This window comes from Electrona antarctica (genome assembly GCF_951216825.1).
Source record: "Electrona antarctica genome assembly, chromosome: 20".
In the NCBI taxonomy this organism is placed as follows: Eukaryota; Metazoa; Chordata; class Actinopteri; order Myctophiformes; family Myctophidae; genus Electrona; species Electrona antarctica.
In genome coordinates, this window is record NC_136801.1 from 33,684,131 (window position 1) to 33,698,904 (window position 14,774).

At 46.8% G+C, this 14,774-nt stretch overlaps 1 protein-coding gene across 1 annotated transcript; it reads left to right on the forward strand.

The window, feature by feature from the left end:
• Nucleotides 1–4,021: 4,021 nt before the first annotated feature.
• LOC306913281 (extracellular calcium-sensing receptor-like) lies at nt 4,022–14,447 on the forward strand (the record flags this gene model as incomplete). Its single annotated transcript, XM_079489872.1, has 14 exons — nt 4,022–4,212; nt 4,342–4,636; nt 5,774–5,860; nt 6,104–6,373; nt 7,229–7,423; nt 7,715–7,990; nt 8,420–8,647; nt 8,737–8,860; nt 8,946–9,842; nt 10,889–11,119; nt 11,931–12,049; nt 12,773–12,913; nt 13,055–13,150; nt 14,346–14,447. The coding sequence occupies 14 exons, from the start codon at nt 4,022–4,024 to the stop codon at nt 14,445–14,447; spliced, it is 3,252 nt and encodes a 1,083-aa protein (XP_079345998.1).
• Between the last annotated feature and the right edge of the window lie 327 nt (nt 14,448–14,774).

A 14,774-nucleotide genomic window follows, 5' to 3' on the forward strand; every position in this document is an offset into this window, starting at 1 on the left:
CGTCACCCAGGACCTCAAAGTTGAGGTCCGGAGGAGGGACTTCCGGCAGTCTTCCGGGTGCTTCAAAACGCCACTGAGCAACTTCCACTGACATGAATAGCTGGGGGGGCGGAGCTTCGCGCCAGTTCAGTCTCTATTATATATATACTCTATGGGTGCGCTCCTGTTATCTCTCTGCCTCGGCCATGCTCCGGGGGCGCTCTTACCTGCTGGGCGCGGTATTACCATCGAGACACCACAATCTGCTTAAACATTATGTCATGACTAGTGATGGTAGATTAATCGGCAAACACATCGTTATCGGCCGATTCTAGTTGTTTTTAGATGAATCAGCATCGGTTCGATTAATTAATCAGACCGATTAATTCATCGGTCCGATTAATCAGTCTTTAGATAAACAAGCCCAAAGTAACAGCTTGAACAGATCTACAAGCTCACAATAATAAATATAAAGGTATTTAAGTTAAATCTGGCTTGCCGTGCAGTGCAGATACCCTGTTACATGTATTTTTCAGAATGGACAAAATTATTATATTTTTTTAATACAGAATGAGATCATATATGACATCGGTAATATCGGTTATCGGCCATAACAGCAATTAATTATCGGCCAAAATGTCTCATCGGCACATCCCTAGTCATGACACCTAGGCTAGGGTCTCAGCAGGCCTTCCAGGATGAACCTGGCCAATGTTGATCTTTCAGGCTATTTCCAAAGCTGCAGGTTAAGGTATCAATCATGTGGGTATCCAAGGGGGTGCCGTAAATAACTGTGCTTGTCCCTCAGCTTTGTGCATGTACCTATATATTCTGACTCAATGTAAGGATGGTGTTCAGTTGGGCTGGCCACCACGGTGGTCAGCCATCCAGGCTCCTGCTCCAGGATACTGCTGTATTCTGTACTCTGCAAATAAAACCGAACTCCGAAACATCTCTCTGGCTGGCCTGCGCCTCTTCATCGGTGTGCCTGAGTCTCTTGGCCTGTCTTCTGCTTCAGAACTTCTCCATTTCAGTTTAAGTATTTTTGAGTCTGTTAATACACTCTCCTGGTTAAAATATTCATTATAAATGTATTAAAAACTGATTAAAACAATAGGGAAATGATCTATTTAAACCAGGAATAACAGTTCAGGGGTTTCGCCTTTGAGCTAATAAAGGTCTAACTAAAATAGGAGATATGTTCCAAGATGGAAATCTGATGACATTTGAACACATACGTTCAAAATTTGATCTTTCAAATAGCCATTTTTTCAAGTATTTACAGCTAAGAGACTTTATTAGAGCATCTGGTAACCAAGCATTGATTACTCCATTCCTTTCGGGAATGGAGAAACTTATATCTGATCATTGTTATAGTAAAGGGCGTATCTCTGTGATCAGGCCCGGTTCTTCCTACAGGCCGACGAAGCAACGGCTTCGAGCGCCATTTTTTTTTTACTCTGTCCCAACTCTGTCTGCCCAGTGCCAGTGTCCCCCCAGTGTCCCCCCAGTGCCTCCCCAGTGCCTCCCCAGTACCTCCCCAGTGTCTCCCCAGTGCCAGTGTCCCGCCAGTGCCTCCACAGAGCCTCCCCAGTGTCCCCACAGTGCCTCCCCAATGGACCCCCAGTGCCTCCACAGTGTCCCCACTGTCCCCCAGTGCCTCCACAGTGTCTCCTCAATTTTTGGTACAGAGTAAAAAATAAAAAAAATTGTTATTTTTTATTTTTTTGAGGGGACGGGGGGGGGGGGGGGGGGGCGCCGCGAAAAATCCTGCTTGGGGCGCCAGATTGCTCAGGACCGGCCCTGTCTGTGATATATGACATGCTGGTTTCCAATTAATCTGAATTTAAGGTCTAATGATAGACTAAGGGCCTGGAAGGAAGATGTACAAGATGATATATCCTTGGTTGACTGGGGTGCCATATGTGCAAAAGTACACAGACAAACTGCAAATACTAGATTAAGATTGCTACAATATAACTGGTTGATGCGCACTTATATAACACCAGCTAAATTACACCAGTTAAATGAAAATATTCCAGACACTTGTGTAAAATGTGAGCAGTCAAAGGGCACACTTTTTCACTGTATGTGGGAATGCAGAGAGATTGCGGCATTTTGGAGCGAGATCTTACAAATACTTTATAGAATGCTAGATGTAAGGATACCATTGGATCCAAAACTCTGCATATTGGGATTGTACCCGGTAACCCGGGTTATACCAAGGAATAAACAAATTCTCATAGATATGTCACTACTCCAAGCAAAGCGCACAATTGGAGACCACTCCATGGAGACCACGAGCGAGCCAATGGCTCAGGGAAATGAGCAGCTGTTGTGCTATGGAAAGGATAACTTATATTTTGAAGAAAAAAAGTGTAATGTATGATGAAGTCTGGGGACCCTTCACCTAACTCTTAACGAATGTTGATGTGTTGAATATGCTTCGTAATGATAATGGAAATGCCTCATAACACTGTAGTGATCTTATGGACTCTCTCGGACACTGATGCATCTAACCCGTGAGGACCTATACTCTCATGTATCTGTTTATATACTGACTTCTGCTAATTTTGTTTTGTTTTGTCTTTTGTTTTTGTCTCTTGGTCTGCTGTATTGATCCTCTCCGCTCCTATATTTCAGCATCACCATGTTGTGTACATGTATGAAAAACTAAAAAACCAATAAACATATTGTTTAAAAAAAAAAACTTGTATTGGGTTCACAGAAATATGCACTTTAATGAAATGTTGTTGTGTTCTCAAAGAGTTGGGTAATAAATTAGCTTTCTATGTGAGGCCACCGAATAAGTCATAGCAGTGGGCGTGGTTTTCTGGACCCACTGAAAAATCGGCCATTTATTTTTCCCATAGAGATTTACATCAATATTTATATCAATTATTTTAAGCCTATCCTGGTAAATCATGGCAATAACACCTTTGATTCTGTGAAGAAAGAAAAATGAAAATCTGTGCACCGAGACACAGCTCTGATATCAACGACCCCCAACATGCACTCCATGTGCAATGAGCGAGAATACCGGACCCACACATTGACTATATGGGAATCATGGGAATGGAATGTTTGTCAGTAAAAGCAACAGCATGGTGCAATTTCATTCAAATCTACGCAATTGAGCGAACCCTTATTCATCAGGAGGTTCCGGTTCTTAGTTGCCATTTAACACAGTTAGCATTTCTGTAACCTGCTCCCAAAATAAAAGCTTAGAACACTCTTCACCAAACAAAGCCATTATAAAATACCTGGTAAGAGAGAGCCTCTTGTGACCTCTTGTGGCTTATTGCTTCATCAAAACCCTCATTTTTGTCTACAAAGCCCTAAACGGGCTGGCCCCCTCCTACATATCAGTGACCTCCTATCCTATCCCCCCTCCATCAAGACCTATCAGGTCAGAAGAATGCGGTCTCTTACACATTCCACCACCAAAAAAGAGGCTCAGGGCCGGCCGCGGCTGTCGCAACACTTTGGACATGATCATTCCCCTTGCTGTTAGGACTCCTCCCTCCGTTGAGTCTTTTAAATCACGACTTAAGCCTTTGAATCCCCCTCATGATCCTGCACTTTTATATTTAATATTATTTTGCTTTAATTGCCTGTTGTTTCATTGACTGTCTTATATTATATTTCTGCATTGTATTTTACTGTATTGTATTGTACTGTATTGCTCTTTTTGATATGTTGAAGCACTTTGGTACAATGAGAGTTGTTTTTAAATGTGCTATATAAATTAATTTGATTTGATCTGATTTGATTTGATTTGATTTGACATAACAGGACTTTGATATGAAAGCATTGTTGACGTATGTTAAGCCCTGCCTCTTCTTCTGCCTCTGCCTTGCTAGGGTGTTGATGTGTGTTGAAGGTGTGATCGATGATGTTATGGCCTACGTTGGCTCAGGGGATGGCCTAACACTGTGTATAAAAATGAGCAACAGGACAAAGTGTGCAGAGGAGGAGAGGAGGTGCAGTCATGAACGCTTCTGTAGTTATACAACTGATTCCATATGTGTACTTGTGCTTGATGTTGTTCTCTTCATTCTCTCCTTTGTCTTCCTCACCTTCCTCTTCTTGTGAGTTACAGGCACAGTTTAAATTCAACAGAATTTACAAGGCTGGGGACTTTATTCTGGGTGGCTTGTTTGCAATCCATTTCTCCTCTGTCTTCCCTGAGCTGTCTTTCACCTCCAAGCAACAGGATCTCATTTGCTATGGGTGAGTATCACATATACAAAAGAAAGCAAAAGAACATTGTTTTAATATAGGCCTATAGCATCATAGGATTATTTGATGTAGTTCTACAAAGATAAATTGTCAAGGTTACTGTGGAACTTTGTCTGTTAGATTTGACATTCCCGGGTTCAGAATGGCCCAGACCATGGCTTTTGCCATTACTGAGATCAACAGAAACCCCAGCCTGCTACCCAACGTGACTCTGGGATACAGTCTCTATGATAACTGTCTCACACTTGGAGTAGGATTCCGTTCAGCTTTGTCATTGGTCAGTGGGAGAGAAGAACAATTTCAACTGAATGAGAGCTGTGTTGGCTCCCCTCCAGTGCTTGGAATAGTGGGTGACGATCCCTCAACACATTCAATTGCCATCTCTAGTGTATTAGGTTTGTACAGAGTGTCCTTGGTAAGTTTTCTTCTTTCACCATCACCATTTTAATTGGCTATTCTTTTTGGCTATTTTAGTTTATTTACAAATCTAATATAATGATAAACAGTGTAGTCTTTCTGCAGCCTGATAAAGTGCTATATAAATCGTAAATATTATTATTATTATTATTATTATTATGTTATTGCGTTGTCTTATGAAAAAGGATAATGTTTGTGTTTTTTGGTTGCAAAGGCAGATGAAGGCTGGCTATGCGAGGCTATAGTGTGTTTTGTTGTGAACGCTGAAGGGTTCGTATACGTGTTTGTCAAAAGACGGCATTGTGTTTCTGAACCAGGCCTCCTGATGGCTAAAGCTGCCTCTGTGTGTTCGCAGCACACAATGCAGTCCCTTTTTTCTTTTTTGTGATTGAAAATGTGAACCGAGCAGAGGGAAATCAAGCTGAGTGGTGGTGAGCGATGTTGAGCATTTTAGCGTGGGATTGAGCAGGGAAAGTGAGTGTAGAGTTTCACCCTGCTCTGTTCCACTAACGTGCTCTGCTTGTTAGGGGGAAATGATGTAAGGGATTAACCACCTCCGCTGTCGCGTCAGTGGTTAATCAGCCTGAAGGTGATTTATCTATAAACAATGACCACTCAGCCATACATTATCCCGCTTATTACACGGCTACTTAATACATAAATTAATAGATTGACCCAAAACAAAACAAAACGACTCATATTTCCTTGCTTACGGTAATGAAAGTATTCCCATAAGTGTCGCACTGGCCGGCGTCTGCCCAGCTGCAGCACAGTCGGAAAACAAGGAAGTGAATTGATCAAATAGAATCCATTTTCGGGTACTGCACTGTCTATTTCTCGCTGAAATGTTTTCAAAAACCTTTTTGAGAGCAATGTTTTGCTGTAAAGGCCACTGTGTGTGTGTTTACATCATGGCTGTCATGTTGGAAACAGCAGTAAATCAGCGGAACACAGCAGGTGCTCCGAGGGTTTGTTTTGGCATCGGTGTGTTATAGAGCGGAGCAGTCATTATCCAGAAATAACTGATGAATTTGGCGATTGACCAATCAGAATCAAGCATTCAACCAAGCCGTGTAATAAAGAATTATAGTACCGTATAGATATATTACAGAATATAACTTTTGTGTATTTTCAGGTAAGTTACTATTCCACGTGTTCCTGTCTGAGTGACCGGAATAAGTTCCCATCTTTCTTTAGAACAATCCCAAGTGATGCCTTCCAGGTGAACTTCTACAGAAAAAACATCTGTTGGTATCAAGTAGTACACATCACTTCCCTTTATTGATATTGCATATCACCTCTCATTTCTTTGTGTATAATACTGCTGGAGCTGAAGGCTTAGGTTTAGGGTCAGCATCAAAAGAAAATTAATGTGGGTTATACGCAGGAGATTCACTGATTTTACACTACAGTATGTGCATAATCAAACTAAGCAGGTCTTATCCCACCATTCTTCATCCATCAGGTCCAAGCTATGCTCCAAATTATAAAGCGGTTTGGGTGGACCTGGGCAGGACTGCTATTTACTAATGATGCCTATGGCCGAAATGCTGCCCAGTTATTCCAGTCTGACCTGGCCCAGTCTGGTTTTGGTTGTCTGGCGTACGTGGAGGTTCTGCCCTGGGACCACGACCCAGCTGAACTTCAGAGGATTGTCACTGTGATGAAGACATCCACAGCTCGTGTGGTCATTGTATTTGAACATGGGAGCAATATGGTTCATCTCATGGAGGAGGTTGTGGGAAAGCAATTTAACCACTTTCTAAATAAATTCAAATAATAATAATAATAATAATAATAATAACTAGAAAGGTCGCACATTTTGAAAATTTGCAAAGTGTGGTTGCCGCAGTCGCTTACATAGGCCCCTCCCACTAATATTGTCAGCCAATTACAATGTCACGTTACAATGTAAAATTACATTTTGGACAGGTGTATTTAATACCTTTTCATACAAGGTTATTGATTCTAAGCCACTGATTGCATTGTACGGTGTAGTCCTACAGGAGTCACCAATAACAACTCCAAGCCGACGCATTTACTACGTAAATGCAGCTGGCATTTAATACTCTCCAGGTTGCCCTCATGTTTGAGCTCAGGCTTGTCCTAAATACAAGCAAAACTAAGTTCATGCTTTTCACCAGGGCTAGAACCACCAGACCTGAAAACGTATTATTAATATCTTCCAATGGCTCTTCAATTGAAAGAGTATCAGAATACAAAGTGCAACTAGACTATAGTTATAAACAACTGTAAAACATAGATTGGTTACGTAACCAACAACAGCCAATTAGCTGCTACAACGGTATGCAAATCTTGGCCAATCACAGCGGAAGTTCGATTATTCAATTACTCTGGAGGGGAAAAAAAGGGTCACAATAACAATAGTCTGGTTGCTCTTTGGGCAACCACACTAATAATAATAATAATAATAATAATAATATATATATATATATATATAGAGGTGATGGAGACAGACAGACAGACAGACAGACAGACAGACAGTTGTGAGGGTAATTTGTTCAATATTTTGTGAATCAACACACAGACATGAAGGGTGTTCAATAGCATTGATTTATATACCGTATAGGTGGTAAAGCAGAATGTGACAGGTCTGCAATGGATGGCCAGTGAGGCCTGGACAACATATCCTAAGCTCCTGACTCTAGACTTCATGCCGTACCTGGGAGGCACCCTGGGCATTGCCATCCGTCGTGGCGAGATACCAGGTCTAAAGGACTTCTTGTTAAAAATCCATCCCGACAACAGCCTTGGCAATACCATAGTGAGTCTTTTGTTTCATTTTTAAAACCCATTATGTACGGGATCCCCTTTTGTAACTATACCTTTCAGGACGGGAAACCCCTTTGGGTTAGTTGTTGCTATGTACAGTATATAGCAACATATCTTTTTTTTGTCATTTTGAATTAATATTTGATGAAAACGTAGTTCAGGATTTAGAAGGTCTTTTTAGAATCGGCCTCAGTCCTAAATGGGTTAAGTTGCAATTTTGTGTTCATTCACAAGCTTTGTGCTTTAGATAATTATGCTTTAAGTTTTCACTGTGTTTCTTCAGATGAGGCGGTTTTGGGAGCGCACATTTCAGTGTAATTTCCCCACCCTTCCGTCAGAGTGGGTGGATGCTGGTGGAAGGGTGTGTACAGGACAAGAGGACCTAGCAACAGCAGAAACTGCACTTTTGGATGTATCTGACCTCAGGCCAGAGTACAATGTGTACAAGGCTGTGTATGCTCTGGCCCATGCCATCCATGACATGTTGCATTGTGTGCCAGGAAAAGGGCCTTTTATTGGGCACAGCTGTGCCGGTTTGCGGACAATACAGCCATGGCAGGTGTAATTTTCTCAGGTTACATATGTTTCTAGTTGGGTTCAAATTTAGACTAATAATGATTTTGGTTTGGCTGGTGTCTGGGCCAATCTGACTATATATAAAATGTGGATCAGTTCATAACAGCAAAAGGCCAAAGGGTGTACACAAAAGATTACTAAAGACACTTGTCATGATGGGGCGGAATAATTATGAGCCTGCAGTAGTTATTAAATTGTTAGTTTTAGTTGTTTATTTCACACAGTGGACAGTTGTGATTATTACCCATAAACCTGATATGCAGTGGTGTCTGAATAATTTCAAGTACAAATTGTACATCAAAATCTATTTCCCTTGTCTATGTACATTGTGCAAGTAATATTTTGAGCAGCTGCTCAAAACACACTTTTATAGTCACTTGATCTTCATAATTCTGCTCATCACCATGTCTAGCTTGTATATTACCTGGAAAGGATCAACTTCTCTACACCATTTGGTGATCACGTATCGTTTGATGAGAATGGTGATGCTTTACCAATCTATGATGTCATGAACTGGGTGTGGCTCCCTGATGGAAGCACAAAAGTTCACAATGTAGGTGTGGTCAAGAAGTTAGTCTCTGCAGGTGAAGAACTCATCCTGGATGAAGACAGAATCTTCTGGAACTTTGAATCTAAAAAGGTCACTTCAGCTTTCTATAGCTAATGCTGAGCTGGTGTGAATGTAATTTAGTTTGTACAAAAATATATCATTCTTAATTTCCTCTGTAGCCACCTCGGTCAGTGTGCAGTGAGAGCTGTTCCCCCGGAACCCGTGTGGCCAGAATTAAAGGGGAACCTATCTGCTGCTTTGACTGCATTGCTTGTTCTGAGGGAGAGATCAGCAATGAGACTGGTTGGTTTACACCATGTAGTAATGTACAGTATCTTTAGGACAATACTGTACTTGTCTGTCCCTTTAACCATGTCATCTTTGTTAGACTCTACAGAGTGTACCAGTTGTCCAGAGGACTTCTGGTCCAGTCCCCAGCGTGACCACTGTGTTCCTAAGAGCCTGGAGTTCCTCTCCTACCATGAGGCTCTTGGTATCTCCTTGACAATCATCTCATTGCTGGGCACACTTATCTGTGCCATTGTACTGGGAATCTTCATCTATCATCGAAGCACACCCATGGTGCGCGCCAATAACTCTGAACTTAGCTTCCTTCTCTTGTTTTCACTCATACTTTGTTTTTTGTGCTCACTTCTGTTCATTGGCCGTCCCAGGCTCTGGACTTGTCAGCTGAGGCATGCAGCATTTGGGATCAGCTTTGTGCTGTGTGTCTCGTGTATCCTGGTAAAGACTATGGTGGTTTTAGCTGTATTCAAGGCCTCCAAGCCTGGGGGTACAGACATTATGAAGTGGTTTGGTGCTATGCAGCAGAGAGGAACAGTTTTGGCTCTTACTTCCATCCAGGCAGCAATCTGCATAGCCTGGCTTGTGTCTGCCTCACCAGCTCCTCATAAAAACACACACTATCACAGTGATACGATAGTCTATGAGTGTGTGGTGGGATCAACAGTTGGATTTGCAGTGCTATTAGGTTATATTGGTTTACTGGCACTCCTCAGCTTCCTCCTAGCATTCATGGCAAGAAATCTTCCAGACAACTTCAATGAAGCCAAGTTAATCACCTTCAGCATGTTGATCTTCTGTGCCGTGTGGATAGCCTTCATCCCAGCATATATAAGCTCTCCAGGCAAATATGCAGATGTAGTGGAGGTTTTTGCTATTTTAGCATCTAGTTTTGGAATTTTGGTGTCACTGTTTGGACCAAAGTGTTATATAATGCTTTTGAAACCTGAGAGAAACACTAAGAAGTCCATCATGGGTCGAGGTGACACCAAGACATAGAACCATGAATTCAATACAACATTTCTTTCTATTTTCTGTTTAATAAATACATGGAGAGGAGACTCCTGTTACTGAACAATATCAGAATAGACCTACTTTTTTGTACTTATTATAACCAAAGACAATAAGACCCTGCCTTTAAAGTCTATTCTGTTTAATATTATATTTAATATATATATATATATATTGAAATTATGAAAAATTATGAAAAATCACACCTGTGTGAAGTGAGGGGTGCTTTACCAACCCTTATCGTCTTACATCATCACGATATCAGAACATAATGTCATATGCCGAATTCCTCAGTGACAGACAAAACAAACATTAAACTCTGTTCATTGTTTTTAACCTGTATATAGGAGGGGCTAGCGCCCCTCAACAATGTCATGGTATATGAAGAATATTTGATGAACCACACTGACCATGTTTTCTGTTATTTCACATTTATGGGACAGTTTTAATTAAGTGCAAGCTTCATGCTCTTTATATAGTTGGTTTCAGTTGTTGACCATCTGCTTAAACATTATGTCATGACTAATGATGGGAGATTAATCGGCAAACACATCGTTATCAGCCGATTCTAGTTGTTTTTAGATGAATCAGCCACAGTTCGATTAATTAATCAGACCGATTAATTCATCGGTCCGATAATCGGTCTTTACAGATAAACAAGCCCAAAGTAACAGCTTGAACAGATCTACAAGCTCACAATATTAAATATAATGGAGTTGGAACAACAGATGTTCAGGAGGAGGAGAAACGCACCTTGGCCCTGCCCTCAGGCCACTCTCCGCCCCCCACGTCAATCTACCTGTCCCTATTTATACCTGCCCAGTACCACCCAGAATCCTCCATGTTTCGCCCGCGTCGCTGCGTCGCACACCAGCCGCCTTCCTACAGGCTTCTCGCAATTTCGATTAATACCATTTCTTTACTTACCGTCGTCCACGGAACCAGCATTCTACGTCCTTCGTTCGTCATAACTCCCGCCGCCATATAGCCACGGCGTCCCCGTCCTCCACCCTCCAGCAACAACAACATCCTCCATCCACGGCTTCCAACTTCGCCCCCCGTTCGCCAGCGCTCCCGTTCCCGGTTCTGTACTTCCAACGCCACCCAGGCTCACCAACACGTTTGCTGCGGACACACAGACAGACGCCTCCCGCCCCAACTTTCGAAACCGGCACACCGCCACGACACGGGACCCTCGCCGATCAGATGACGTCTCCCACATGTCCAGAGTCACGCTGTTCGAGCCAAGCAGAATGATCCATCCGCCACACCACCGCAACAATTCACAAAGCTAAGTTTTTCATTCAACTGTCCTTCATTAAGCCACAGCGTAGCCCAGGGTTTCCATTCATGCCCGAAGTTTCACAACCTGACGCAGCCTGTCACGTCATCACTCCGTGACAGTTGCAACTAGGAGCAGTTCTTGCTGAAACCACACGGGGTCGCTGAAAGCCAGCTAACGGATTGCACTTCATAGTGCATTTCCCTGCGGCCATGCCTACACGCAGCATTTCATTAATGTTAACAGATTGCACTTTCACAGTGCTTTCCCTGTAGCCAGGCTTCATTGCAGTCTTTCATTCAGGCCTCAGCCTTTCATTCAGCTTTTGTCCGTCAGATAGCCATGCTCCCCCCGTCCCCCCTCCTTCTCTCAGCTCGTACTCAGCTCGTACTCAGCGTGTACTCAGCTCGTACTCAGCTCGTACTCAGCATATACTCAGCTCGTACTCAGCATATACTCAGCTCGTACTCAGCTCGTACTCAGCATGTACTCAGCTCGTACTCAGCTCGTACTCGGCATATACTCAGCTCGTACTCAGCATATACTCAGCTCGTACTCAGCATGTACTCAGCTCGTACTCAGCTCGTACTCAGCATGTACTCAGCTCGTACTCAGCTCGTACTCAGCATATACTCAGCTCGTCCTCAGCATGTACTCAGCTCGTACTCAGCTCGTACTCAGCATGTACTCAGCTCGTACTCAGCTCGTACTCAGCATGTACCCAGCTCGTACTCAGCACGTACTCCCCTGCGTTGGCCCCGCCCCCCCTCTTCCCAGCCTTCCATTCAGGCCCCAGCCTTTCTTTCAGCTTCATGCAGCCAGTCAGCCAGTCACGCCCCCAGCCTCCGCCATGCTCCCAGCGCCCCTTTCAGGCCCCAGCCTTCCTTTCAACAGACGTATAGCTTGTCATGTAGACAGCACAATAATTGCTTTGCATGTAGTCATAGCATAGTACTGTATATATGCTAGTTTATATGTATAGTGTCTTATAGTTATGTTCTAGTTACGTTCTTAGCTTACGCATGTTTCATGATAAATGCTTTTACGTGATGTATGCCCTTGCTTGTTCCTGCCTAACGTAAATTGTTCCGGATTAAGAGCGTCTGCTAAATGCCTAACTTGTTTTCAGCCATTTCATTCAGCCAGTCGGTCAGCCATTCACGCTCTCAGCCTCTCACGCAGGCCCCAGCCATTCTTTCAGCTTTCATTTAGCCAGTCAGCCAGTCACGCCCTCAGCCGCGCCTCCCTCAGGCCCCAGCCATTCTTTCAGCCCTACCTCCTCCCTCCCCTCCACCCCTTCCCTTCCACACTTCTCCCCACCACCCCTCCCCCACATGGCACATTTCTTCCGAACAGCGCAAACAGCGCAACCCTCCAAAGCTCCCCCCCTCCACCAGCACAATCCCCACAATCAGTGAAACCCCTCCAAACCCCCCCACCTCAGCGCCTGCCCCCACACCCTCACATCCATCCTGTTCCTCTTTTCCTCCTCCGCCTCGCAGGCCGCTCCACCCCCCACCGCCCCCCCCCCCGATCTAGGTTCTGCCCGCCTCGCCCTCCCCACTCAAACTTCCCCCGCCCCCCCATCCCTCGCCACCGGGTTGGCTGCATTGATCTAGGTTCTGCCCGCCTCGCCCCCCCTGGCTCCGCCCGCCTTCCCTCAGGTTCTGCCCGCCTGTCCCCAGGTTCTGCCCGCCTACCCCCCCTTCCTGGCCCCTCTCCACCCTACGCTGGATCTCCCCAGCGTTCACACTACGCTGGTACCCCCCAGCGTCTTTTCCGACCCCTCCTACCCCCCCCCCCCCCCCCCCGCCCCCCTCCTTTCTCTCTCTCGCCAGTCAGACAGCCACGCTCCCGGCCTTTCATCCAGGCCCCCGTCCCCCCTCCTTCTCTCCTCACAGCCTCCGGTGATGGCTCTGCCCACCGTCCCTTCACCCCCCCCAGCCACCCCGCCACCTCCGCCGATGGCTCCACCCAACTCCCTTCCCTTCCCTCCCGTCTTCCTACCCCTCCCACCCTCCTCACCCAGTTCTTTCAGCTTGGACACACTCTGTTTTACATTTCACCATTCGATATTGCTGTATTTAGTGTACGTTGTTGATTTTGTGTTTTGTATTCCGGCTACTTTGAACAAGGTTAGGACGATGATGATGATGATGATGATGATGATGATGATCCTGACCCCTCCTCCCGGCACCGTACGCCCCCCCGCTCAGTTTCCCCCGGACGGCACCGCTTGCCTCCCCCGTCCCCCTCCTATCCTTCCACAGCTAGTCCGGCGGCCGCCCCACCCAACCCCCCTCCGCCCCCTCCTAAAAAAAAAAAAAACCCGCCCCCCTCCTTCTCTCCCTCCACAGCTAGTCCGGCGGCCGCCCCGCCCAACACCCCTCCGCCCCCCCCCCACCCCCCCCACCCCTCGCCGTCCCCCCTCCCTCTCTCCTATCCCCGTCCCCCCTCCCTCTATCCTATCCCCCCCTCCCCCGTCCCCCCTTCCTCTCTCCTATCCCCCCCTCCCCCGCCCCCCCTCTCTTTCACAGCTAATCCGGCGATGGCTCCGCCCATCGTCCCTTCACCCCTCCCCTAACCCCACCCCCACCCCTCCGTTCTCTCCCATCCCCCTCCCCACGTAGCACGTACTGGTCTGGCAGCCCGTACTCTGGTCGGGCAGCCCACTTCCCCTTAGGCCCCGCCCACCTTCCCTCGGCACTGCCCGCCTTCCCTCAGGCTCTGCCCGCCTGCCCCCAGGCCCCGCCCACCTTCCCCCAGGCTCTGCCCGCTTTTCCTCAGGCTCTGCCAGCCTGCCCCGCCCACCTTCCCTCGGCGCCGCTCGCCTTCCCTCAGGCTCTGCCCGCCTCCCCTTAGGCCCCGCCCACCTTCCCTCGGCGCCGCCCGCCTTCCTTCAGGTTCTGCCCGCCTGCCCCCAGGCCCCGCCCACCTTCCCTCGGCGCCGCCCGCCTTCCCTCAGGCTCTGCCCGCCTGCCCCTCCCCCTCCCGGCCCGCCCTCCCGGCCCCCTCCCACCCTACGCTGGCTCTCCCCAGCGTCCCCCCCTCCCTCTCTCTCTTCACAGCTAGTCCTCCCTCTCTCTCTTCACAGCTAGTCCGGCGGCCGCCCCGCCCAATTCCCCTCCGCCCCCTCCTACCCCCCTCCCATCCACCCCCTCCCCCGTCTCCCCTCCTTCTCTCTTCTCACAGCTAGTCCCGCCCCGAGAGTGCCTGCCCCAGGAGCTTCAGCTAGACCACTTCCCCCACGCTCGATCCGCCTTCCTCCCGACTCACTCCCACCCCCAGTTCTAGACCTTGCTCGTCTTTTTGGGGTCCTAGAATGCCTACTACGCACAGACACGGGTTCCTCACTCAGACCCGTATCCTGCCCCAGACCCTCAATTTCCGGTCACCTTCTCCCCCGGAACTCCCTCTCGACACCTCTCCGTAGCAGCCCTCCACCCTCCTAGGTGGTCGGCTCGGACCGTCCGCCCCCTCAACTCTCCCTTCCCCAGACCTTGCCACACCCTCCGCTTTCACTACGCCCTCCGCCCTCACTAGTCACTTTCACTAGCCACGGCCACTTCACTCCTCCGCCCCTGCAACTCTCCCTTCCCTAGACCTCGCCACGCCCTCCGC